A 24,248-nucleotide genomic window follows, 5' to 3' on the forward strand; every position below is an offset into this window, starting at 1 on the left:
GGCAAAAGCCATATAGGAACAGTTGAGTGACTACCCCTGTGAATACTGTAATTGCAGTCATATTGGTTGTCAGCCACACAGATCCCATATGAAATACTAGTAAGAGGTTGATTAGAAATGGGTATTCTTTTTTCTGATATTCATGTCTGAGCAATATGACATTTATCTGTGATGTCCTCCAGAGGGCGCAGCGTTCCCAGAATTTTTTTTTTTTTACTATACACGCGCGCCACCTAGCGGAGACGGCTGGAAAGACATTTTGTAGTCTTGCGCTGCGTTCCAGACGTCTCGCCAGTGCCAGGATGTGACGTCATCAGCCGGCACCGTTGGGCCTCGTATCGTTCCTGTGCTGGGCGCAGAACGTCGGGAGGCGAATCAGGAGGGAAAACTTCAGGTAAACGGTTTTATTGGGCTAAATTGTGTTTACTGCCCCCGACAGTGCAGTTCAGACAGCGGTGGCCATAGATATATCAGTGTAATTCCTGTGTCTGTGGGGCCCCATCCAATCTCCCTGAGAATGGAGAGAGGCGGTGACTGCGCTGTAAGGATTCCTGCCCAGCCTCTCTTCATGGTCATGGTGTACCTGCTGGAGGTTGCGGTGTCCTTGTGTTTTTGTCCCTGAGGGGCTTTACTGATGTCGGACCCCACGATAAAAGGACACAATATGTTATACCCGCTGTGTTGTATGGGGGACGCTGTCCAGGGGCCCAATATGTATGAAGTGTTGTGATTACATGTACTAATATACTTATCCGTAATGTCTGCCACCCATGTGCCAGGATCAGCGCCCCCAACCCCATGTGCTAGGATCAGCGCACCCCCCTTCCACCGCATGTCCCAGGTTCAGTGTTCCCCCACCTCCCCATATCCCAGGTTCAGCCTCCCCCCTCTACACCCAGGTTCAGGGCCCCCCCCCCCATGTCCCACGTTCAGGGTTCCCCCCCCCCCATGTCCCACGTTCAGGGTTCCCCCCCCCCATGTCCCACGTTCAGGCCCCCCCCCATGTCCCACGTTCAGGGTTCCCCCCCCCCCATGTCCCACGTTCAGGGTCCCCCCCCCCCATGTCCCACGTTCAGGGCCCCCCCCCCATGTCCCACGTTCAGGGTTCCCCCCCCATGTCCCACGTTCAGGGTTCCCCCCCCATGTCCCACGTTCAGGGTTCCCCCCCCCATGTCCCACGTTCAGGGTTCCCCCCCCCATGTCCCACGTTCAGGGTTCCCCCCCCCCCCCATGTCCCACGTTCAGGGTCCCCCCCCCCATGTCCCACGTTCAGGGTCCCCCCCCATGTCCCACGTTCAGGGTCCCCCCCCCATGTCCCACGTTCAGGGTTCCCCCCCATGTCCCACGTTCAGGGTTCCCCCCCCCATGTCCCACGTTCAGGGTTCCCCCCCCATGTCCCACGTTCAGGGTTCCCCCCCCCATGTCCCACGTTCAGGGTTCCCCCCCCCATGTCCCACGTTCAGGGTTCCCCCCCCATGTCCCACGTTCAGGGGTCGTCCCCCCCATGTCCCACGTTCAGGGTCGTCCCCCCCATGTCCCACGTTCAGGGTTCCCCCCCCCATGTCCCACGTTCAGGGTTCCCCCCCCATGTCCCACGTTCAGGGTTCCCCCCCCCCATGTCCCACGTTCAGGGTTCCCCCCCCCATGTCCCACGTTCAGGGTTCCCCCCCCCCATGTCCCACGTTCAGGGTTCCCCCCCCCATGTCCCACGTTCAGGGTTCCCCCCCCCATGTCCCACGTTCAGGATTCCCCCCCATGTCCCACGTTCAGGGTCCCCCCCCATGTCCCGCGTTCAGGGTCCCCCCCCCATGTCCCGCGTTCAGGGTCCCCCCCCCATGTCCCACGTTCAGGGTTCCCTCCCCCCCATGTCCCGCGTTCAGGGTTCCCTCCCCCCCATGTCCCACGTTCAGGGTTCCCCCCCCCCATGTCCCACGTTCAGGGTTCCCCCCCCCCCATGTCCCACGTTCAGGGTCCCCCCCCCCCATGTCCCACGTTCAGGGCCCCCCCCCCATGTCCCACGTTCAGGGTTCCCCCCCCCCATGTCCCACGTTCAGGGTTCCCCCCCATGTCCCAGGTTCAGGGTTCCCCCCCATGTCCCAGGTTCAGGGTTCCCCCCCCCCCCCCCATGTCCCAGGTTCAGGGTTCCCCCCCCATGTCCAACGTTCAGGGTTTCCCCCCCCATGTCCCACGTTCAGGGTTTCCCCCCCCCCATGTCCCACGTTCAGGGTTTCCCCCCCCATGTCCCACGTTCAGGGTTTCCCCCCCCCATGTCCCACGTTCAGGGTTTCCCCCCCCATGTCCCACGTTCAGGATTCCCCCCCATGTCCTACGTTCAGGGTCCCCCCCCCCATGTCCCACGTTCAGGGTTCCCCCCCCCATGTCCCACGTTCAGGGTTCCCCCCCCCCCCATGTCCCACGTTCAGGGTTCCCCCCCCCATGTCCCACGTTCAGGGTTCCCCCCCCAATGTCCCACGTTCAGGGTTCCCCCCCCCCATGTCCCACGTTCAGGGTTCCCCCCCCCCATGTCCCACGTTCAGGGTTCCCCCCCCCATGTCCCACGTTCAGGGTCCCCCCCCCATGTCCCACGTTCAGGGTCCCCCCCCATGTCCCACGTTCAGGGTTCCCCCCCCCATGTCCCACGTTCAGGGTTCCCCCCCCCCCATGTCCCACGTTCAGGGTCCCCCCCCATGTCCCACGTTCAGGGTCCCCCCCCCATGTCCCACGTTCAGGGTTCCCCCCCCCCATGTCCCACGTTCAGGGTCCCCCCCCCCCCCAAGGTCCCACGTTCAGGGTTCCCCCCCCCCCATGTCCCACGTTCAGGGTCGTCGTCCCCCATGTCCCACGTTCAGGGTTCCCCCCCCCATGTCCCACGTTCAGGGTTCCCCCCCCCATGTCCCACGTTCAGGGTTCCCCCCCAAGGTCCCACGTTCAGGGTCCCCCCCCCCCCATGTCCCACGTTCAGGGTTTCCCCCCCCCCATGTCCCACATTCAGGGTTCCCCCCCCCCATGTCCCACGTTCAGGGTCCCCCCCCCCCCCATGTCCTACGTTCAGCGTCCCCCCGCCTTCCCCCTGTGTCCCGGGCTCGGATATTTCCAGTACTGGTAAGACCAGTATCGGAGATATCGGTGTCCGTGTGGCACACGTGTCGCATCAGGATCACACGTACCGGCACCTGTGAATCAGCAGTACAGTTAGCTCTGTTCCCAAGTGCCGAGTGCTGAACGCTGCCCTAATCATTGTTCCCTGCCAGCGCTGCATTCAGCACCAGCAGGGACAATAATGAGAGTAGTATTCTGCTCCCGCTGTCTCCTAGTGTAAAAATAAGAATAAAATAAAAAAAAATCCTTATACTCCTCTGTCTGAAGATGTCCCCCGCTGTAGAAAAAAGGTGGCACTCACTGTCCCATAGGACCACAGGACTCGTTGAAACGGCCGTCGTCAGACGTGTTCCACAGACTCCCCTACATCTATGTTTTAATGTGATACAATAAAGTAATTTTTTTTATATTGGACGGTGAGTGCCACCTTTTTTCTACCTTTATGGACATATGTGATTAAGGAGATTGGCATAGCTGTTGAACTGATTTAGACAGCCAGCCCCCTTTTAAGCACCTCCATTATCATGATGCTTAAATGGATCATGGATATGGAGGACCACATGGCAGGAGCTCATCACTAAGAGGACAAGCAATAAATCACTGATTTTGTTAAAAAACAAAACACCAAGCAGCCCAGTAAGTGACATCTCGCTGGAATCAAAGCTTCTGCCCCTACATCACTCTGCTGTCAGATGGGCAGCAAAAAACCCTCTTACATATTCCCTTTAAACCCCTTGTTGTAAACTTGTAATGCAAGTAAGGTTTGGTTTTGTTAGGTTGACCCACTCCAAATGGGGGATGAAAAAGAGTCTTGGAAAGTGAAAACGCTGGATGAAATTTTGCAAGAAAAGAAAAGGAGGAAGGAGCAAGAAGAAAAATCAGAGTCCAAACATACAAAAAATGTAAGAATCGGGGAAATGATCGCTCTTGTAGATGATTGCGGCCCAAACACTGCGAGGCCAAAATTCGGGGCTATGGAGAAAATACAGAGATAAAACATACTTACCGCAAGAGACATTGCTGCAGGTCAGATTACGCTGCGTTAGAGCCCAGCGGGCACGAGATTTCTAGAACTCCCATCCACTTTGCTGGAGTTTTTCTCATTTCATAGTTTTGTGTTTTTCAAACGGAGTTTTTTAAGATCAAGTGTAAGTCTTTTTTTTCCCTCCAGTTTCTTAATCACCTTTTTATTTTTTTATATCCTTCCCAGGCTGATGATCGTGATTCCAAGAGAGATTCCTTGGAAGAAGGGGAGTTGAGAGATCACAAAATGGAGATTACTATTAGAAATTCCCCTTACAGGCGCGAAGACTCAATGGAAGACAGGTACAGGCCAGACGTCCTCTGTAAATAGCGATTTTTATCAATTTTACGTTCCACATTTTTTATAGTAAAGGTGATTTATGATGCATTTAATTTGTGGTTTTATCCTTCTGATTTAGTGATGTACAAACTTTAAATGTACATGTAAATGTACAATGCAGCGGCAGTAATACAAGCTGTGATCAGAGACTGATACAGTCAGAGACTGATCCCGCCGGGCTTCTATAAAGGAGAACTAAAAATAATACGGCACACAGTGTAATGTTCTGGTGGTCATTGGTAGGGATGAGCCGACCCGTGGAAGTTCAAGTTTGTCGAGTTTGACCAAAGTTTAGTCTCTTTTTTTTTTTATTTCTCTTCTTTTTTCTCTCTCTCTCTCTCTCTCTCTCTCTCTCTCTCTCTCTCTCTCTCTCTCTCTCTCTCTCTCTCTCTCTCTCTCTCCTTTTTTCTCTCTCTCTCTCTCTCTCTCTCTCTCTCCTTTTTTCTCTCTCTCTCTCTCTCTCCTTTTTTCTCTTTCTCTCTCTCTCTCTCCTTTTTTCTCTCTCTCTCTCCTTTTTTCTCTCTCTCTCTCTCCTTTTTTCTCTCTCTCTCTCTTCTTTTTTCTCTCTCTCTCTCTCCTTTTTTCTCTCTCTCTCGCTCCTTTTTTCTCTCTCTCTCGCTCCTTTTTTCTCTCTCTCTCGCTCCTTTTTTCTCTCCTTTTTTCTCTCTCCTTTTTTCTCTCTCTCTCTCTCTCTCCTTTTTTCTCTCTCCTTTTTTCTCTCTCTCTCTCTCCTTTTTTCTCTCTCTCTCTCCTTTTTTCTCTCTCTCTCTCTCTCCTTTTTTCTCTCTCTCTCTCCTTTTTTCTCTCTCTCCTTTTTTCTCTCTCTCTCCTTTTTTCTCTCTCTCTCCTTTTTTCTCTCTCTCTCTCCTTTTTTCTCTCTCTCTCTCTCCTTTTTTCTCTCTCTCTCTCCTTTTTTCTCTCTCTCTCTCCTTTTTTCTCTCTCTCTCTCCTTTTTTCTCTCTCTCTCTCTCCTTTTTTCTCTCTCTCTCTCTCTCTCTCTCTCCTTTTTTCTCTCTCTCTCTCTCTCTCTCCTTTTTTCTCTCTCTCTCTCCTTTTTTCTCTCTCTCTCGCTCCTTTTTTCTCTCCTTTTTTCTCTCTCCTTTTTTCTCTCTCTCTCTCTCCTTTTTTCTCTCTCCTTTTTTCTCTCTCTCTCTCTCCTTTTTTCTCTCTCTCTCCTTTTTTCTCTCTCTCTCTCTCCTTTTTTCTCTCTCTCTCTCTCTCCTTTTTTCTCTCTCTCTCTCTCCTTTTTTCTCTCTCTCTCCTTTTTTCTCTCTCTCTCCTTTTTTCTCTCTCTCTCTCCTTTTTTCTCTCTCTCTCTCTCCTTTTTTCTCTCTCTCTCTCTCTCCTTTTTTCTCTCTCTCTCTCCTTTTTTCTCTCTCTCTCTCTCCTTTTTTCTCTCTCTCTCTCTCTCTCCTTTTTTCTCTCTCTCTCTCTCTCTCCTTTTTTCTCTCTCTCTCTCTCTCTCCTTTTTTCTCTCTCTCTCTCTCCTTTTTTCTCTCTCTCTCTCTCTCTCTCTCTCCTTTTTTCTCTCTCTCTCTCTCTCTCCTTTTTTCTCTCTCTCTCTCTCTCTCCTTTTTCTCTCTCTCTCTCTCTCTCTCCTTTTTTCTCTCTCTCTCTCCTTTTTTCTCGCTCTCTCTCTCCTTTTTTCTCGCTCTCTCTCTCCTTTTTTCTCGCTCTCTCTCTCCTTTTTTCTCGCTCTCTCTCTCCTTTTTTCTCGCTCTCTCTCTCTCCTTTTTTCTCGCTCTCTCTCTCCTTTTTTCTCGCTCTCTCTCTCCTTTTTTCTCGCTCTCTCTCTCCTTTTTTCTCGCTCTCTCTCTCCTTTTTTCTCGCTCTCTCTCTCCTTTTTTCTCGCTCTCTCTCCTTTTTTCTCGCTCTCTCTCTCCTTTTTTCTCGCTCTCTCTCTCCTTTTTTCTCGCTCTCTCTCTCCTTTTTTCTCGCTCTCTCTCTCCTTTTTTCTCGCTCTCTCTCTCCTTTTTTCTCGCTCTCTCTCTCCTTTTTTCTCGCTCTCTCTCTCCTTTTTTCTCGCTCTCTCTCTCCTTTTTTCTCGCTCTCTCTCTCCTTTTTTCTCGCTCTCCTTTTTTCTCGCTCGCTCTCCTTTTTTCTCGCTCGCTCTCCATTTTTCTCGCTCGCTCTCCTTTTTTCTCTCTCGCTCGCTCTCCTCCCCTTCCCCCCCCCTCTTTTTTTTCTCTTTGCTCTCTCTCTCTCTTTGCTCTCTCTCTCTCTGCTCTTTGCTCTCTCTCGCTCTCTCTCTCTTTGCTCGCTCTCTCTCTCTCTGCTCTTTGCTCTCTCTCTCTGCTCTTTGCTCTCTCTGCTCTTTGCTCTCTCCCTCTCTCTCTCTGCTCTTTGCTCTCTCTGCTCTTTGCTCTCTCTCTCTGCTCTTTGCTCTCTCTCTCTCTGCTCTTTGCTCTCTCTCTCTGCTCTTTGCTCTCTCTCTCTCTCTGCTCTTTGCTCTCTCTCTCTCTCTGCTCTTTGCTCTCTCTCTCTCTGCTCTTTGCTCTCTCTCTCTCTCTTTGCTCGCTCTCTCTCTGCTCTTTGCTCTCTCTCTCTGCTCTTTGCTCTCTCTCTGCTCTTTGCTCTCTCTGCTCTTTGCTCTCTCTCTCTGCTCTTTGCTCTCTCTCTCTGCTCTTTGCTCTCTCTCTCTGCTCTTTGCTCTCTCTCTGCTCTTTGCTCTCTCTCTCTCTGCTCTTTGCTCTCTCTCTCTGCTCTTTGCTCTCTCTCTCTGCTCTTTGCTCTCTCTCTCTCTGCTCTTTGCTCTCTCTCTCTGCTCTTTGCTCTCTCTCTCTCTCTGCTCTTTGCTCTCTCTCTCTCTGTTCTTTGCTCTCTCTCTGCTCTTTGCTCTCTCTCTCTGCTCTTTGCTCTCTCTCTCTGCTCTTTGCTCTCTCTCTCTGCTCTTTGCTCTCTCTCTCTGCTCTTTGCTCTCTCTCTCTGCTCTTTGCTCTCTCTCTCTGCTCTTTGCTCTCTCTCTCTGCTCTTTGCTCTCTCTCTCTGCTCTTTGCTCTCTCTCTCTGCTCTTTGCTCTCTCTCTGCTCTTTGCTCTCTCTCTGCTCTTTGCTCTCTCTCTGCTCTTTGCTCTCTCTCTCTGCTCTTTGCTCTCTCTCTGCTCTTTGCTCTCTCTCTGCTCTTTGCTCTCTCTCTGCTCTTTGCTCTCTCTCTGCTCTTTGCTCTCTCTCTGCTCTTTGCTCTCTCTCTGCTCTTTGCTCTCTCTCTGCTCTTTGCTCTCTCTCTGCTCTTTGCTCTCTCTCTGCTCTTTGCTCTCTCTCTGCTCTTTGCTCTCTCTGCTCTTTGCTCTCTCTCTGCTCTTTGCTCTCTCTGCTCTTTGCTCTCTCTCTCTGCTCTTTGCTCTCTCTCTCTGCTCTTTGCTCTCTCTCTCTGCTCTTTGCTCTCTCTCTCTGCTCTTTGCTCTCTCTCTCTGCTCTTTGCTCTCTCTCTCTGCTCTTTGCTCTCTCTCTCTGCTCTTTGCTCTCTCTCTGCTCTTTGCTCTCTCTCTGCTCTTTGCTCTCTCTCTGCTCTTTGCTCTCTCTCTGCTCTTTGCTCTCTCTCTGCTCTTTGCTCTCTCTCTGCTCTTTGCTCTCTCTCTGCTCTTTGCTCTCTCTCTCTCTCTTTGCTCTCTCTCTCTCTCTTTGCTCTCTTTCTCTCTTTGCTCTCTCTCTCTCTTTGCTCTCTCTCTCTTTGCTCTCTCTCTCTTTGCTCTCTCTCTCTCTTTGCTCTCTCTCTCTTTGCTCTCTCTCTCTTTGCTCTCTCTCTCTGCTCTTTGCTCTCTCTCTCTCTGCTCTTTGCTCTCTCTCTCTCTCTGCTCTTTGCTCTCTCTCTCTCTCTGCTCTTTGCTCTCTCTCTCTCTCTGCTCTTTGCTCTCTCTCTGCTCTTTGCTCTCTCTCTGCTCTTTGCTCTCTCTCTGCTCTTTGCTCTCTCTCTCTGCTCTTTGCTCTCTCTCTCTCTGCTCTTTGCTCTCTCTCTCTCTGCTCTTTGCTCTCTCTCTTTGCTCTCTCTCTCTCTCTCTCTTTGCTCTCTCTCTCTCTCTGCTCTTTGCTCTCTCTCTGCTCTTTGCTCTCTCTCTCTCTGCTCTTTGCTCTCTCTCTGCTCTTTGCTCTCTCTCTGCTCTTTGCTCTCTCTCTGCTCTTTGCTCTCTCTCTGCTCTTTGCTCTCTCTCTGCTCTTTGCTCTCTCTCTGCTCTTTGCTCTCTCTCTGCTCTTTGCTCTCTCTCTGCTCTTTGCTCTCTCTCTGCTCTTTGCTCTCTCTCTGCTCTTTGCTCTCTCTCTGCTCTTTGCTCTCTCTCTGCTCTTTGCTCTCTCTCTCTCTCTGCTCTTTGCTCTCTCTCTCTCTGCTCTTTGCTCTCTCTCTCTGCTCTTTGCTCTCTCTCTCTCTCTGCTCTTTGCTCTCTCTCTCTCTGCTCTTTGCTCTCTCTCTCTCTGCTCTTTGCTCTCTCTCTCTCTGCTCTTTGCTCTCTCTCTCTGCTCTTTGCTCTCTCTCTCTGCTCTTTGCTCTCTCTCTCTCTCTGCTCTTTGCTCTCTCTCTCTCTCTCTGCTCTTTGCTCTCTCTGCTCTTTGCTCTCTCTCTCTCTGCTCTTTGCTCTCTCTCTCTCTGCTCTTTGCTCTCGCTCTCTCTCTGCTCTTTGCTCTCGCTCTCTCTCTGCTCTTTGCTCTCGCTCTCTCTCTGCTCTTTGCTCTCGCTCTCTCTCTGCTCTTTGCTCTCGCTCTCTGCTCTTTGCTCTCTCTCTCTCTGCTCTTTGCTCTCTCTCTCTGCTCTCTCTCTCTGCTCTTTGCTCTCTCTCGCTCTCTCTCTGCTCTTTGCTCTCTCTGCTCTTTGCTCTCTCTCTGCTCTTTGCTCTCTCTCTGCTCTTTGCTCTCTCTCTGCTCTTTGCTCTCTCTCTGCTCTTTGCTCTCTCTCTGCTCTTTGCTCTCTCTCTGCTCTTTGCTCTCTCTCTGCTCTTTGCTCTCTCTCTGCTCTTTGCTCTCTCTCTGCTCTTTGCTCTCTCTCTGCTCTTTGCTCTCTCTCTGCTCTTTGCTCTCTCTCTGCTCTTTGCTCTCTCTCTGCTCTTTGCTCTCTCTCTGCTCTTTGCTCTCTCTCTGCTCTTTGCTCTCTCTCTGCTCTTTGCTCTCTCTCTGCTCTTTGCTCTCTCTCTGCTCTTTGCTCTCTCTTTGCTCTCTCTCTCTCTCTGCTCTTTGCTCTCTCTCTCTCTCTGCTCTTTGCTCTCTCTCTCTCTCTGCTCTTTGCTCTCTCTCTCTCTGCTCTTTGCTCTCTCTCTCTCTGCTCTTTGCTCTCTCTCTCTCTCTGCTCTTTGCTCTCTCTCTCTCTCTGCTCTTTGCTCTCTCTCTCTCTCTGCTCTTTGCTCTCTCTCTCTCTCTGCTCTTTGCTCTCTCTCTCTCTCTCTGCTCTTTGCTCTCTCTCTCTCTTTGCTCTCTCTCTCTCTGCTCTTTGCTCTCTCTCTCTCTCTGCTCTTTGCTCTCTCTCTGCTCTTTGCTCTCTCTCTGCTCTTTGCTCTCTCTCTGCTCTTTGCTCTCTCTCTCTCTTTGCTCTCTCTCTCTTTGCTCTCTCTCTTTGCTCTCTCTCTCTTTGCTCTCTCTCTCTTTGCTCTCTCTCTCTGCTCTTTGCTCTCTCTCTCTGCTCTTTGCTCTCTCTCTCTGCTCTTTGCTCTCTCTCTGCTCTTTGCTCTCTCTCTGCTCTTTGCTCTCTCTCTGCTCTTTGCTCTCTCTCTGCTCTTTGCTCTCTCTCTGCTCTTTGCTCTCTCTCTGCTCTTTGCTCTCTCTCTCTGCTCTTTGCTCTCTCTCTCTGCTCTTTGCTCTCTCTCTGCTCTTTGCTCTCTCTCTGCTCTTTGCTCTCTCTCTCTGCTCTTTGCTCTCTCTCTCTCTGCTCTTTGCTCTCTCTCTCTGCTCTTTGCTCTCTCTCTCTGCTCTTTGCTCTCTCTCTCTCTGCTATTTGCTCTCTCTCTCTCTGCTATTTGCTCTCTCTCTCTCTATTTGCTCTCTCTCTCTCTGCTATTTGCTCTCTCTCTCTGCTCTTTGCTCTCTCTCTCTCTCTGCTATTTGCTCTCTCTCTCTCTGCTCTTTGCTCTCTCTCTCTCTCTGCTCTTTGCTCTCTCTCTCTGCTCTTTGCTCTCTCTCTCTGCTCTTTGCTCTCTCTCTCTCTATTTGCTCTCTCTCTCTCTGCTATTTGCTCTCTCTCTCTCTCTGCTCTTTGCTCTCTCTCTCTCTGCTCTTTGCTCTCTCTCTCTGCTATTTGCTCTCTCTCTCTGCTCTTTGCTCTCTCTCTCTCTCTGCTCTTTGCTCTCTCTGCTCTTTTCTCTCTCTCTCTCTCTCTCTCTCTCTCTCTCTCTCTCTCTCTCTGCTCTTTTCTCTCTCTCTCCTTAAACAGACTCCTGGGAGAAGTCAGGGTTCAGTACCAGATACTGTGTCCAGTATGAACCCAAAACTTTAAAGTTCGGGTTCATCTCTAGTCACTGGCCTCAGCAGTCTTATGCATATAATGGCTCAGCGTTGAGCTATAAAGCCAGTAGTAATTGGCTGCAGCGGTCAAGTGTTGACAGCCTGTAGTCAGAGACATGCTGGAGCATCTGCCCTCTGTCAGCAGAAGAGAGGATAGATACGATCTTATAGACATTTAAGCCTGGCTCAGTAGGAATGAGGCGTGTGACATGCGCCCATATTACAGCCGACTGGCAAATAAAAAGAATCCTGAGTAGAAGTAAATCCTGTGTGTTCATTTCTTCTTTATTCCTAGAGGTGAAGAAGACGACTCCTTGGCTATTAAACCTCCTCAGCAAGTTTCTCGAAAAGAAAAGTCTCATCACAGAAAAGAAGAGAAAAGAAAAGAGAAACGTCGGCACCGAAGCCATTCTGCCGAAGGTGCCGGGGGTGCGTCTGTATAATCAGCATTATTTATTTGCCTCTTTCAGGAGCATACATACCTGTCGCAAACTTATTTAATTGAAGTTTGGATTTGGGGGCTGGAATACACTTGCAGGGTCACAAGAAACCTTTACAGCATACCCCTTCATAGCGCATGGACTGAGCACGATAATGTAGGAAGGGTCCGCCATAAGAAATTCCTGATTATATTCTAATTATTCTTTGTTACTGAGTAGTGTAGTTCTTCTACAACCAGACCAATTATTTTTGGAGCCATGTTGCTGTTCACATGGAGACTTTCCCTTACTGCTTTGATTGTGGAAGGTTGAAACATGGTTAATAGCTATGGATGATGAGACGGACGTTCCTAAACAGACAAGTTAGGAGTAAATCTTTTTAACAGGTTTTCCGAAAACACCTGTCCCCCGACTGCGGTTTAAAAAAAAGCGAAAAAAAACAACAAGCTGTGCTTTACTTCTCCTTCCCAGGTCTAGCGCTGAATCTTCACCACTGCTTCCAGTCTCTGTTATTGCCTGCAGCCGTGAGATCATGTCCAATAACTGAGCTCAGCAGCTCTTCCCGAGTTGACGGCACGGGCTGCTCAGAGCCAATGACCTCATTGATTGTCTGCAGCACTGTTGACATGACATCATCGCAATAGACACTGTTAGCATGGTTTTAGACTCGACGCTAGACCCGGGAAGGGTGAGTAAACCTTTTCAAAAGCATTCACTGACCTTACTGTTATACTTCTCACCGAGCAGGTAAATATATGCGCGTGAAGGAAAAGGACCGAGAGCACGAAAGGCGGAAAAGACACCGAGAAGAGCAAGATAAAGTTCGCCATGACCGAGAGCGACTGAAGAGGAGGGAGCTGGCCCGGGAGCATTCGAGAAGGGAACGGTAAGGAGAGCCGAGCATCGTGTGTTGTGTATGATCTGCTTTAGACCACGTTCACACGTTCAGTATTTGGTCAGTATTTTACATCAGTATTTGGAAGCCAAAACAGGAGTGGAACAATCAGAGGAAAAGTATAATAGAAACACGGCACCACTTCTGCATTTATCACCCACTCCTGGATTTAGCTTACAAATACTGATGTGAAATACTCACTGGCGGGGATTGCCTGTGTTTGTCAGGCAATCCCCCCCCATGTTTTGTGGCTGTCTAACAGCCCCGAAACATGCTGCCGCGGGGACTCAAATGTGGCACTCCAGCACCTGCGATACTCGGTGCATACCCGAGCACCCTCGGCAAACTCGAGTAACGAGCACTTGCACTCATCGCTAGTTATCAGTAGAAAAGTAGTGGACAACCCCTTTAAGTGGAGTGGAGATTTGATTTCCTTATAAATGTTATATCACTTAAAGGGATTGTGTAATCAGAAATTGACCTTTTACTTAATCATGTTTTTGTTACATGTAATTTTAAAACATTTTGGAAATGTGTGTTTTTTTCCCTTTATATGACAATCTGTATTCATAAACTGAATTGGTAATATTGCAACTGTCACTACTGGTGCATTTTTTTTAGACTCATACTACCTGTCTTTTCAGGGAGAGTTTTCAGCAGGCTCATTATCATCAGAGGCAGGATTACAATGACAGGTAACATCTCTACTCACAGCTGATAAGTACAGGATCCACCTGTCACAACAGGCGATGTCAGAGCTCCCCTGCTCCTTTTTCCTTCGCAATGATTTTTGCACACGCTCATTACATGCCTTAATGCAAAAGATAGGGGTGGGGTCTCTTAATTGCTGCTAATGTACATGTCAAGTTTCCTGTATTGACTGTAGAATGGCCCCAGTGGCTGGTGTGAAAATGACAAGATTTTTAATATAGATTGTAATATGGGAAAAAAAAACATTGTCAAAACATCTTCTTAAATACATTTTTACACAAAAGCCTGATTTAAACAATTTTCTGACAGCACATCCCTTTAAAATGTTTCCTTTAAAAGTGAGTTGATGTCTCTTGCAAAAATGTAAATGACTGTGGCATTCTTTTGAGCGAGGCTTGCTGCCAAAATAATCCAAATTATAACATCCTATAACTTATTTGGGAATTCGGAATTAATGAAGAAGATCCTCTTCATCAGTTGACTCGGTGTAGAGCGGCTACAACAAAACAGTCTCATTCTGGAGGCCTCTTCTCATCCATACATTACATAGACTGCAAATAAAAGTCAGTGTGAACTGTGCAAATTGCCTCTTCACAGAGGAAGAGGACCTGAACTCTAGCGCCACCTATTGTAAGTAGCAATCCTAAAAGTCAATATCGACACTTTTAACAAGCCTTGCCACATGACTTGGGATAAGAGCCAAACCAGAATCTCTATTTGCAGACACGTGTTTCAGGTGTTTGCCCCTCATCAGTGCAAAGCAAGAGATCTGATTTGGGTGTATTAGAGTGTCACGGGTGTGTCAGAAGTGACAGACAGTCGCCCTGCAGTTGGTTGCAGAAGATCTCTACGTTTGACATTACAGACATCTTCTTAGAGGCTGTCTCTAGCACCCAGCAGCCACCTCCCTCTGGCTAATTAACTCCCTTCCCTGGATGTATAAATACCTGGTGTGTTCTAGAGGGAGATGCCGGCGATATTCATTACTATCTGTGAAGGCTTTAGCGAGAGCAGTACTTTGTCCTCTCTGGAGCTTGAGGACGCGTGCGCATTTGTCTGGAGTTGTCTAAAGCTAAGCTATTTCCCCTTTTGTCCTTCCTTGTTGTCTATAGTGTTTAGTGGAGATCGACTAGTGCTCATCTCCTCCCTTCCCTAGCCTGAGCCAAACGCCAGGGAAAGACAGGACGCAGCACGCGTGCGGTGATTGGTGAAGAGCCAATACAGGGATGTTAGGGCAGACAGGGTGACGCTAGATCAACCTAGGAGATCTCCACTTCCCCCTTTCCCTAGAGTCTGGGCTCCCTTTCCCTCTTCCCTTTGTGTTGCACTAAGTCTTTCCCACACCTTGCGTGACAGAGGCCTCTGACTGGGTTTTAAGGGGTAACCTCTCTCCTTTTGGAGAGTGACATGCCAGTGTAAAGAGACTTAGGCCATGCAGTGCTCCTCTGGGAAATTAAATATGCAGCCAAATCAGATCTCTTGCTTTGCACTGATGAAAGGGCGACACCCCAAAACACATGTTTGCAAATAGAGATTCTGTTTTTTTTTTTTTATACTAATGTGGGGGTCGTGATGACATTCCACTCGTCCTCCAGTCACTCCAAATTCAAACTATGAGCATGGGTCAACCATTCAAAGAATGAGTCAGACAACAAGCTGGTTCAAGCTCAGAGCATGCTCAGAAGACTACTACAGTCAACGTCCTCAGCATTGTTCTGCGTTTATTTTTACATACACAAATCTAAATACACTACATAATGGGAGGGAAAAGGGGTTGTCCGGGGCGGGGTAAACCATGAAAGTCCAGTGTCTGGCCACTCCTGATTGGTCCACATCTCCTTATCTCAGTCTCTGGGCAGATATTGCAGCCGTCAGCTTATAATCTTGTTTCGTTTCTCTGAAATAAGTCTTGGCAACACTGGAAATGTCTTAGTTTAAGTTTCGATTTGAGTATTACGTAGCAAGGAAAGCTTATTGTTATATGACACAAAATGGTGGTTAGTACATTAGCAAAAAAGCGTATAAAAGTTACAAGAATATAAAAGTTACAAATATATATATTCTCTTTTTCCCCGACATTCCCCCCTAAACACTAAGCTTTCCTTTGCTTCGGGGCCTTTGAGACTGTCCATGTGTGGGGAGAGGGGAGGTGGATTTCTTCACCCAATCATCTTAGAAGCTGCCCCCTTATGGGACGCCCCCAGACAATTGAGCCCTATCCTGGATGACACATGGAGTTCTCCCAACTGATCCTAAACTGAATCTTTCAATTGGACTTTGTTATGGGGGGGTCTGGTCAGACTTGTTCAAAGGAGTGTATTTCTCTATATAAGGGGACTATGCAGCACAGGACCACCAGGCCCAATACTAGTAGACCTCCCATTACTAGACAAACTTGTTGGAAGAATCCCTTGAGCCCTCCCAACCAACCTGAGAAGAAGGAGGTATCTACCCCTGCGTGGTAGCTGTCCACCCTGGGACAGACAGTAAGCATATGGAAAGGATATAGAAGAAGGTAGTCATCTTTTATAGGCTCGTTCTGTCTCTCTTGCAGTGGGAGGTGTGAATCCAGGTGCTCCTGCCCTCAAGCTTCAGAGCCGTCGGGGTGGTGAGAAGCACAGTGTACGCTCCCTCGAACCGCGGCTGGAGGCAGTCTTTCCGGACAAACTTCTTCACATACACTAGATCGCCTGGGATGAAATCATGTACTGCATCACCTGTAGATTCTGGGAGAGAAGCAGATACTGTAGAGCGGGTGTTAGTCAATTCTTTAGACAAAACAATTACAAATTTTACCACTCTATCATGTGTTTCAGACAACTCTTGGGGCCTAATCTCTCCTATCTTGGGTGGGGTCCTAAACAAAATTTTATAGGGAGTCAGCCCATGTTTGGCCTGAGGAGTGTGTGTGATATGATACAATACTATGGGGAGTAGGTCGGGCCAGGGGAGGGGATGATCTTGGGTCATTTTCAAGAGCTGGGTCTTGAGTGTGGAATTCATTCTCTCCACTTTGCCTGAACTGGCAGGATGGTATGGAGTGTGGAGGCCCAAATCTGTTCCCAACATGTTCCAGAGTTCTTCGTAGATATTTGTTGTGAAAGCTGGTCCTTGATCCGATTCTATGATTTGGGGAACTCCAAATCTGCAGGCAATTTCGGTGATCAGTTTCTTGGCTGTGACTTTAGCAGTCATGTTGACAACCGGGTAGGCCTCGGGCCAGGCTGAGAACATATCCACGGCTACCAAAACGTACTCCTATTTTCTTGCTTTAGACATTTGGATATGGTCGACTTGTATTCTCTGCCAAGGGTAGTCTGGTTTAGCCAGGTGTTGGAGAGGGACCCGTGCCGTACACGTTGGGTTGCAGGTAGCGCAGACAGAGCAGGATTTTGAGTACGCAGTCACAGTGGAAGAGATTCCAGGTGCAAAGTACAGTTTCTTGATCCATGCCAAAGCTTGATTCTTTCCTCTGTGTGTAGGCCCGTGAGCCCATGCTGCCACAGCTGAGTACATGCGTCTAGTCAAGCAAGGCTTCCCATCCACTTGGTAAAGAGTCGAGTTGACCTTTGAATCTTTGCGACCTGCCAGCACAGCTCCTGCCGCTTTCCATTGCTTGACTTCTTCAGTGGGGGTCTCCCTTTGTTCCTCACACAATTTTTCTTCAGGCATCCTGACCCCCCTGGATTCCATTCGTGTCTCCGCTGGACTTGTATGGTCTTCCGCCGGCTGTTCCTTGGCTCTTGCTCTAGTGAGCGTCACAGCTACGGTTTGCAGGGTCTCTCCCATCTCTTCTTCCTTTTCCTACCACTTTGATGACACATTCTCCACTGCTGCAGTCTTGGCTGCTTGGTCAGCTAGGTGGTTGCCCCTGGCTTCTCTGGATTCTAGTCTTCCATGAGCCTTGACCTTCATAACAGCAACCTGAATGGGTAGTTCCAGGGCCTTCATTAGGGCCTTAATCCATGAGACATGTTTCACTGGTGTACCTGCAGCTGTGATGAATCCTCTAGACTTCCACAAGAGTCCAGAATCATTGCAAATTCCATGTCCATACCTGGAATCGGTATATATATATATACGCCTTTGTTCCTGCTGCCAGGTGGCAGGCCTCTGTGAGAGCCACAAGTTCAGCTTCTTGTGCAGACATGTATGGTGGTAGAGCTTCAGCCTTCAGAACTGTTAGATCTATTGTGACAGCATATCCCGTGTGGAACTTCCCTTGAGGGTCTGCGAAACGGGATCCATCAGTCCATAGGTGCAAGGCAGGGTCTGCGAGCGGATGTGCCACCATATTCTCTGGAGCAGAAGTCTCTTCCTGCAAAATTTTTATACAATCATGAGGTTCCACCAATGGACCTTCACCCTCTTCACCTTCCCCCCTAGAAGGTGGAAGCAAAGTGGCAGGATTGATAGTCAGACATCTGGTAAATGTTATATTGGAGGGCAACAATAGGGAACACTGCAGCCGCAGGTGTCTTTCGTTGGTTAGATGTTTCGGAGATGTTTGTTGCAGAACAGCTGAGAGATCATGGCCGGCCTGTATAACTAGATCATGTCCAAGGACGATATCAGCTGACTTGTCAAAAAGGATGTGAGCAGCGTGGACCGCCTTAAGGCACGTGGGGGCAGTTCGGGCGACAGGGTCCAGGCGGGCTGAGTAGTAGCCCAAAGGCCGATACTTATGATCATAGCGTTGTGCTAGAATTCCAGAGGCATGACCTTCCGATTCCGAGACAAAAAGGTGAAATGGCTGAGTATAGTCCGGTAAGCCCAAGGCCGGGGCAGAGACAACAGCCTGTTTAAGGCGGTCAAAACATAGTCTGTGTTGATGAGAAACACGTGGATCTTCAGCATGAAACCAAACTGAGCCTTCATTCTTGAGACAGTCGTACAGAGGTTGCATGAGCTTTGAGGCATCAGGGATCCATTGCCTGCAGTAAGTGATGAGGCCAAGGAAAGTCTGCATAGCGGAGTAGGTGGTTGGGAAAGTGATATCCATGATGGCTTGTTTTCTTTCTTCAGTCAGATGTCTAGCACCTTGTGATATACAATGTCCGAGGAAAATGACCTTGGGCAGACACCATTGGACTTTGCCTTTCGAGACTTTACAGTTAGCTGAGTGAAGAAACCAGAGAAGGGATACTGACATCTCTGGCAAATTTTCTTCAGTGCCACAGAGTAAAAGATCATCCACATACTGTAGAAGGGTGACCTGAGGGTTCTCTTGAACCCATGGCTCCAGAATAGACTTTATAGAATGAGTGAATTGGTTAGGAGAGTTCTGGGCTCTTTGAAAGGTGAAAACAAAAAGAAACCACGAATCTTCATGTAAGGGTATACTGAAGAAGGCGTTGGCCAGATCTAACACCGTAAACAAAGTGGCCGTTGGAGGCAGCTGAGACAAGAGGGTGTTTGGGTTGGGCACCACTGGAGTTTCTAAAATGGTAGCTGCATTGACGGCTCTGAGATCCTGAACCAACCGGTATCTTGGAGACTCTCTCGGAACGGTTTTCTTTTTTACAGGAAAGAGGGGTGTATTGCATGGAGATACACATCTGACAAGGACTCCTGATTCCAGGAGGGAAGCGATTTGGGTACCCAAGTGTTGTTCTTGTGCAGCCTTGAGGGGGTATTGTGGCAACCGTGGATACCTGTGTCCAGGCTTGAGGTGTACTCGGACCGGGGGAACCTGCAGGAGGCCGACGTCCTCTGGCCCACTGGACCACAGAGAGTTAGGTTGTATGGTCATCATCATGAGAGGGAAGGCTTTAAGAACACAGCGGTCTTCAGTCCCTTGTTCGGAATGAGGGTCCCGCAAAAGAAGCTCCATACCATAGTTTCCGAAGGTAATTATTGCCTTCATCCGCTCTAAGAGATTGGTTCCCAACAGATTGACAGGACAAGTTTCAGAGACCAAGAATCTTGTGAGTACTCCGGTGAATGGTCCTGCAGACACAGGGACTGTGAGTGGAGAGGAAATATGTTGGCCTTCCACCCCAACACAGGTGAGGGTATCCGGTGATAGGGATACAGAAGGAGGGAGCTGTGCAGAGGAAATGACAGATGTGGCCGCCCCAGTGTCCACCAGGAACTCCAGTGGTTGATGGTCCACCTGTAAAGTGACAGTCTCTGAGGATGTGGTCAAGGCTACCACACTCCCAACACAACATTCGTCCTTCAGAATCACGAGATTGTCTCCTGTTTCTAGATGATCCCTTGTCATCTCTTCTGTCTTGTCTTCTATATGTGGGAGGAGTATCATCACCTGTGCCTTTAACCATTACCCACTTGATTCCATGTTGGTTGCCAGGGGGTGGGTAGCTTTCTTGAGCTTGATATAGCATGGCAGGAGCGGTTTTCTTCTTTGGCTTAGTATCCTTTTCCATTTTTAGCATTGATTTTTGGAAAGCTTTAACGATATCCACCGCGTCGTTGAAAGAAGAAGAACGAATCTCGGGGCGTACCCTCAGAACGTCATCTCTGAGAGCGTCTTGTAGGCCATCTACTAGGGCCTGAACCAACAGGGCGGCCTGCATCTTGACGTGAGGACTGTATCCGAGATCCTTAAAATGCATGCTGAGTCTTGCAGCAGATCTTTCCACAGATTCATCAGGGTCTTGTTGAACATCTTGTACAGACCCAGCTTGATCTGACAAGCGATTCTGAGCCCAGGCTTTTAACTGTTTCATGTATTCTAGGCCGGATTCATACGTACTAAGGGGTCCTGCTTTTGTGGAATCCATGGCCTTTTGAAAGCTCTCCGTTTTCGGCTAAGTGAGCCTGGCATTCTGCAGCCAGAGTAGAACCAGCAGCAAGGGCAATTTTACGAACCAATCCTCCAGCATGGCTCATACAGGTGTTTGCAGGGTTGACTATGGCCCCCACCCGATGTGTAAGGATGTCACCATAGCCTATTGACAGAGTGACAGAGCGTCCTGATGGGTCTACTAGGTTCCGGGAGCGGCAGGGGTCCCAAGCTTCTGAGAGGCTGGGGGGTGGTGTTCTTTCAGCAGTTGCTTGGAGCAAGGGCCGGAGTACGGGTAATGGATGTGGGGTGGAGGATGCCATAGGAGACGTATGGGGTAAAGGAGGGGGGGCTGGAGTATCTTGAGCCCATCCCTCATCTGGCTCCGTATCGTCTTGAGTAACAGTATGTTGGCGGAGGGAGAGCAGTCTGGCCTGAAATTCTGGGGAGTTGAGGAGGATATCCCCAGGGTTGTGGGTGACTCCCATAGGAAACAGGGGAAGCGTCTCAGCATCGTGGACTGGAGCAGAGGGTGTCACATTAGTTTCAGATGGGTACTCTGGGACTACGGGCTTTTCCACCTGTGCTGGTGGCTGGTAATATGCACCGGACGGATCTAGTAGTGGATATAGGCTGGATTGGGGCTTTCCGGGCCTCCCACAACAAGTAAGAGGTGTAGTAAGATGGCCGTGGGAGGGAGGAGGTGGGAGTGGGATTATTCTTGGAGGCAGGAAAAGGTGTAGTAAGATGGCCGTTGGAGGGAGGAGGTGGGAGTGGGGGTGGGATTGTTCTTGGGGGCAGGGAAAGGTGTAGTAACAGGCATCAACGGGGTTACGGCCAATTTAGGGTCACATAACAAATCACATTCTGTAGCTTTCATGTATCCGAACAAAGGCTCGGCATTCTCTGTCCCCCCCCTGCACCATCTACTCTAAGATGTGCTTGCAGAAATCCTCACCCAACTTTCCCAACTTCTGTGTAACACATTCATAAGCTTATCATGTTCTACAAATTCCTAACATTCTTCTTGCCTTCTCGTAACTCCACTAATTGGCTTAACTCCCACAGCAGCATTCCGCAACTTACGAGATCTTTCAAATTTGAATATACACAACATTTTCTTATAGAATGCAATGATCTGTCGCGACTCAGATCACTGGTGCAGCCGACAGGTCGCCACTCCTCAGTGTAGAGGCACCTCTCAATACACCGATAAGACAGAGAGTAACCTCTCAATCTGTCCCTTCCCTAACCTTGAATGGCGACTTTACAGTACGACTCACCACGGCACCCTGACAGCAGAACCCCTCCTTATGAGGTTTCTCTGTATAAGACGAAGAGCACCTCTCAATTCGTCTTCTTTCCTACTACGGCACCACCCGTCAGTGTAGAGTACACCTCTCAATACACTAATAAGACAGAGAGTAACCTCTCAATCTGTCTCCTTTCCTAACACGGCATCACCCGTCAGTGTAGAGTCACCTCTCAATACACTGTTTCCTAACCTTGACTTTACAGCAGTCTCTGTATTAGACGAAGAATACTCCTCAATTCGTCACAGATTCTGACAGTACAACACCTTACACTACAATTCAGGAATGCTTTGAAACTTCGACTATCAGTTACGGGAGGCAGCTATCTAAGAAAAGTACAGTGACCGGGGGAGGAGGAGGTGGTGTGCACACGAGCACGCGCAGGCATGCGACGTCACTCGGTTTAACACTTGCTGGTTCAGGACGTGGTGCGGGACGCCCAAGGTCTCACCACTCGACCGGTCACCCACCCAGATCCAACCTGACAATCCCACAGGAACCGCTGCGGCTGACACACAGGCAAGTGAGACATATAAAATACATCTCAACTTACCGTGTTCGATGGAGGTTGATCAGGCCTCAAATTCAGCCACCGCGGTCACCACCAGGGAAATCAGCAATATGGGTCCGGGAGGGCGGCGTACCGCTAGCCACGCCGCACGTTGAGCGCCATTTGTGGGGGTCGTGATGACATTCCACTCGTCCTCCAGTCACTCCAAATTCAAACTATGAGCATGGGTCAACCATTCAAAGAATGAGTCAGACAACAAGCTGGTTCAAGCTCAGAGCATGCTCAGAAGACTACTACAGTCAACGTCCTCAGCATTGTTCTGCGTTTATTTTTACATACACAAATCTAAATACACTACATAATGGGAGGGAAAAGGGGTTGTCCGGGGCGGGGTAAACCATGAAAGTCCAGTGTCTGGCCACTCCTGATTGGTCCACATCTCCTTATCTCAGTCTCTGGGCAGATATTGCAGCCGTCAGCTTATAATCTTGTTTCGTTTCTCTGAAATAAGTCTTGGCAACACTGGAAATGTCTTAGTTTAAGTTTCGATTTGAGTATTACGTAGCAAGGAAAGCTTATTGTTATATGACACAAAATGGTGGTTAGTACATTAGCAAAAAAGCGTATAAAAGTTACAAGAATATAAAAGTTACAAATATATATATTCTCTTTTTCCCCGACACTAAGTCATGTGACAAGACTCTTTAAACTGCCGATATTGACTTTTATGATTGAAAGCACTAGAGTTCAAGGACCTCTGCCTCTCCTTTCCCAGTGAAGCATTGCACGGGCTATCAGTCTCCTTACACTGGCATGTCACTCTCCACAAGAGAGATGTTACCACTTAGACCCTAGTGTGAACTGTTTAATGCTTTCTTTCTCCTGTGATGATGGGTTCACCTATAATTTGTAGTTGATTGCTGGGGATCCCGGTAGTATGACACCCTGTGATCAGCTTATGGCTGGACACCAGATTTTTCAGCTCCTTTAATTTTAATGGAACTTTTTTCTTTCTTTCTTGCAGCGACCGTCTGGAACAACTGGAACGCAATCGTGAGCGCGAGAGGAAACAGAGGGAACAGCAGAAGGAACTGAAAGAACGACAGAGGCGAGCCGAGGAGAGACGTAAAGGACGGGAGGCCAGGAGAGAAGGTACTGTATCTGCTCCCTGTCCTGTCACTTTGGTGTTGGGCTCTATGAAAATGCTGTTTTAATTTTAGGGATCAAAACTTCCAACATGTTTTATAGATTGTTCATCTTTATAGTAGTTGGAGCTCTTCCAAAATTTCCTTGATTTTCCAACACATGGTTGCATATTACATTAGTAATATTATGAAAAAAGTGGAGAAAATCCACAGCAGAAAGTTTCCACCCTGGACTTAAATACTCAGCGTGTCAATATATTCTGCTGATTTGTCCGCAGAAACGTACCGAGACGCTGCTGCCTTTCCACAATTAAATTCTGCTGCAGAAACGTCCATTGAGAACGTTCCCTTAAACAACCCAAAAAATTCCCCTAGTGATGTGAAATAAGAAACAATTAAAAACGCTAGTCAACAGACTTTCATCCGAATCCTGGAGAATCCCTGTAAGATGCATTCATTGAAAGCACTTGATGTATTCAGCCTTTATTAAAGGGATTGTGCAAGGAAGAGTTCAAGATATTAAACTAGCTGCAAGAAATGTATGAAAGAAAAAATCACTTTGGCTGTTAAATCCTCCATCTTCCCTGCTCTGATGATCCCCGCAGTATCCTTTCTTTCTGTTAATTCCGCTCTTAATTTTGCCTTCCAAATACTGACCAAAATTAGGTTAGTGAGAATGAAGCTGACCCAGGGAAAACGAGACGGATCCTCCGATTAATCCACTAGTGACCCAGTCCTTTTCCATCCAGGGCCCTTTCCTGTAATAATGTCCCCCATCATGGCCCTTTCCTGTAATAATGTTCCCCATCCTGGCCCTTTCCTTTAATAATGTCCTCCATCATGGCCCTTTCCTGTAATAATGTCCCCCATCCTGGCCCTTTCCTGTAAAAATGTCCCCCATCCTGGCCCTTTCCTGTAATATTGTCCCCCATCCTGGCCCTTTCCTGTAATAATGTCCCCCATGCTGACCCTTTCCTGTAATAATGTCCCCCATCCTGGCTCTTTCCTGTAATAATGTCCCCCCATCATGGCACTTTCCTGTAATGTTCCCCATCCTGACCCTTTCCTGTAATAATGGCCCCCATCCTGACCCGTTCCTGTAATAATGGCCCCCATCCTGGCACTTTCTTGTAATAATGTCCCCCATGCTGGCCCTTTCCTGTAATAATGTCCCCCATGCTGGCCCTTTCCTGTAATAATGTCCCCCATGCTGGCCCTTTCCTGTAATAATGTCCCCCATGCTGACCCTTTCCTGTAATAATGTCCCCCATCCTGGCCCTTTCCTGTAATAATGTCCCCCATCCTGGCCCTTTCCTGTAATAATGTCCCCCATCCTGGCCCTTTCCTGTAATAATGTCCCCCATCCTGGCCCTTTCCTGTAATAATGTCCCCCATGCTGACCCTTTCCTGTAATAATGTCCCCCATCCTGGCTCTTTCCTGTAATAATGTCCCCCCATCATGGCCCTTTCCTGTAATGTTCCCCATCCTGACCCTTTCCTGTAATAATGGCCCCCATCCTGACCCGTTCCTGTAATAATGGCCCCCATCCTGGCACTTTCTTGTAATAATGTCCCCCATGCTGGCCCTTTCCTGTAATAATGTC

General features: G+C 48.7%; 2 protein-coding genes across 5 annotated transcripts in view; one reads left to right on the forward strand and one right to left on the reverse strand.

Moving 5' to 3' along the window:
* The first annotated feature begins 277 nt into the window (after positions 1–277).
* The window catches only part of LOC141172519 (cyclin-dependent kinase 11B-like), a 57,243-nt gene continuing 33,272 nt past the window's right edge, over positions 278–24,248 (forward strand). For 2 of the 4 annotated variants that reach the window (XM_073656822.1, XM_073656824.1), the window contains exons 1-7: positions 278–394; positions 3,876–4,001; positions 4,310–4,425; positions 11,177–11,310; positions 12,069–12,207; positions 12,861–12,911; positions 22,524–22,651. In XM_073656822.1, the coding sequence (XP_073512923.1) occupies positions 3,891–4,001; positions 4,310–4,425; positions 11,177–11,310; positions 12,069–12,207; positions 12,861–12,911; positions 22,524–22,651 (679 nt within the window). In that variant the 5' untranslated portion in view covers positions 278–394; positions 3,876–3,890. The remainder of the gene's footprint in view (positions 395–3,875; positions 4,002–4,309; positions 4,426–11,176; positions 11,311–12,068; positions 12,208–12,860; positions 12,912–22,523; positions 22,652–24,248) is intronic. The other 2 variants (XM_073656823.1, XM_073656825.1) reach the window with 1 other exon arrangement.
* Positions 14,496–21,849, reverse strand: LOC141172520 (uncharacterized). The gene is made up of 2 exons (XM_073656826.1): positions 21,105–21,849; positions 14,496–20,904 (listed from the first exon to the last, which is right to left on the reverse strand). Exon 2 carries the CDS (start codon positions 19,190–19,192, stop codon positions 16,961–16,963), a length of 2,232 nt encoding a protein of 743 aa, XP_073512927.1. The 5' UTR covers positions 19,193–20,904; positions 21,105–21,849; the 3' UTR covers positions 14,496–16,960.

The sequence above is a fragment of the Phyllobates terribilis genome, unplaced genomic scaffold (genome assembly GCF_046119375.1).
Source record: "Phyllobates terribilis strain yellow unplaced genomic scaffold, ASM4611937v1 Scaffold_12__6_contigs__length_324123572, whole genome shotgun sequence".
In the NCBI taxonomy this organism is placed as follows: Eukaryota; Metazoa; Chordata; class Amphibia; order Anura; family Dendrobatidae; genus Phyllobates; species Phyllobates terribilis.

Excerpts from the sequence above, each read along its gene's own strand:
- LOC141172520 (XM_073656826.1), bottom strand. The coding sequence starts at position 19,192 with ATGATACTCCTCCCACATATAGAAGACAAGACAGAAGAGATGACAAGG.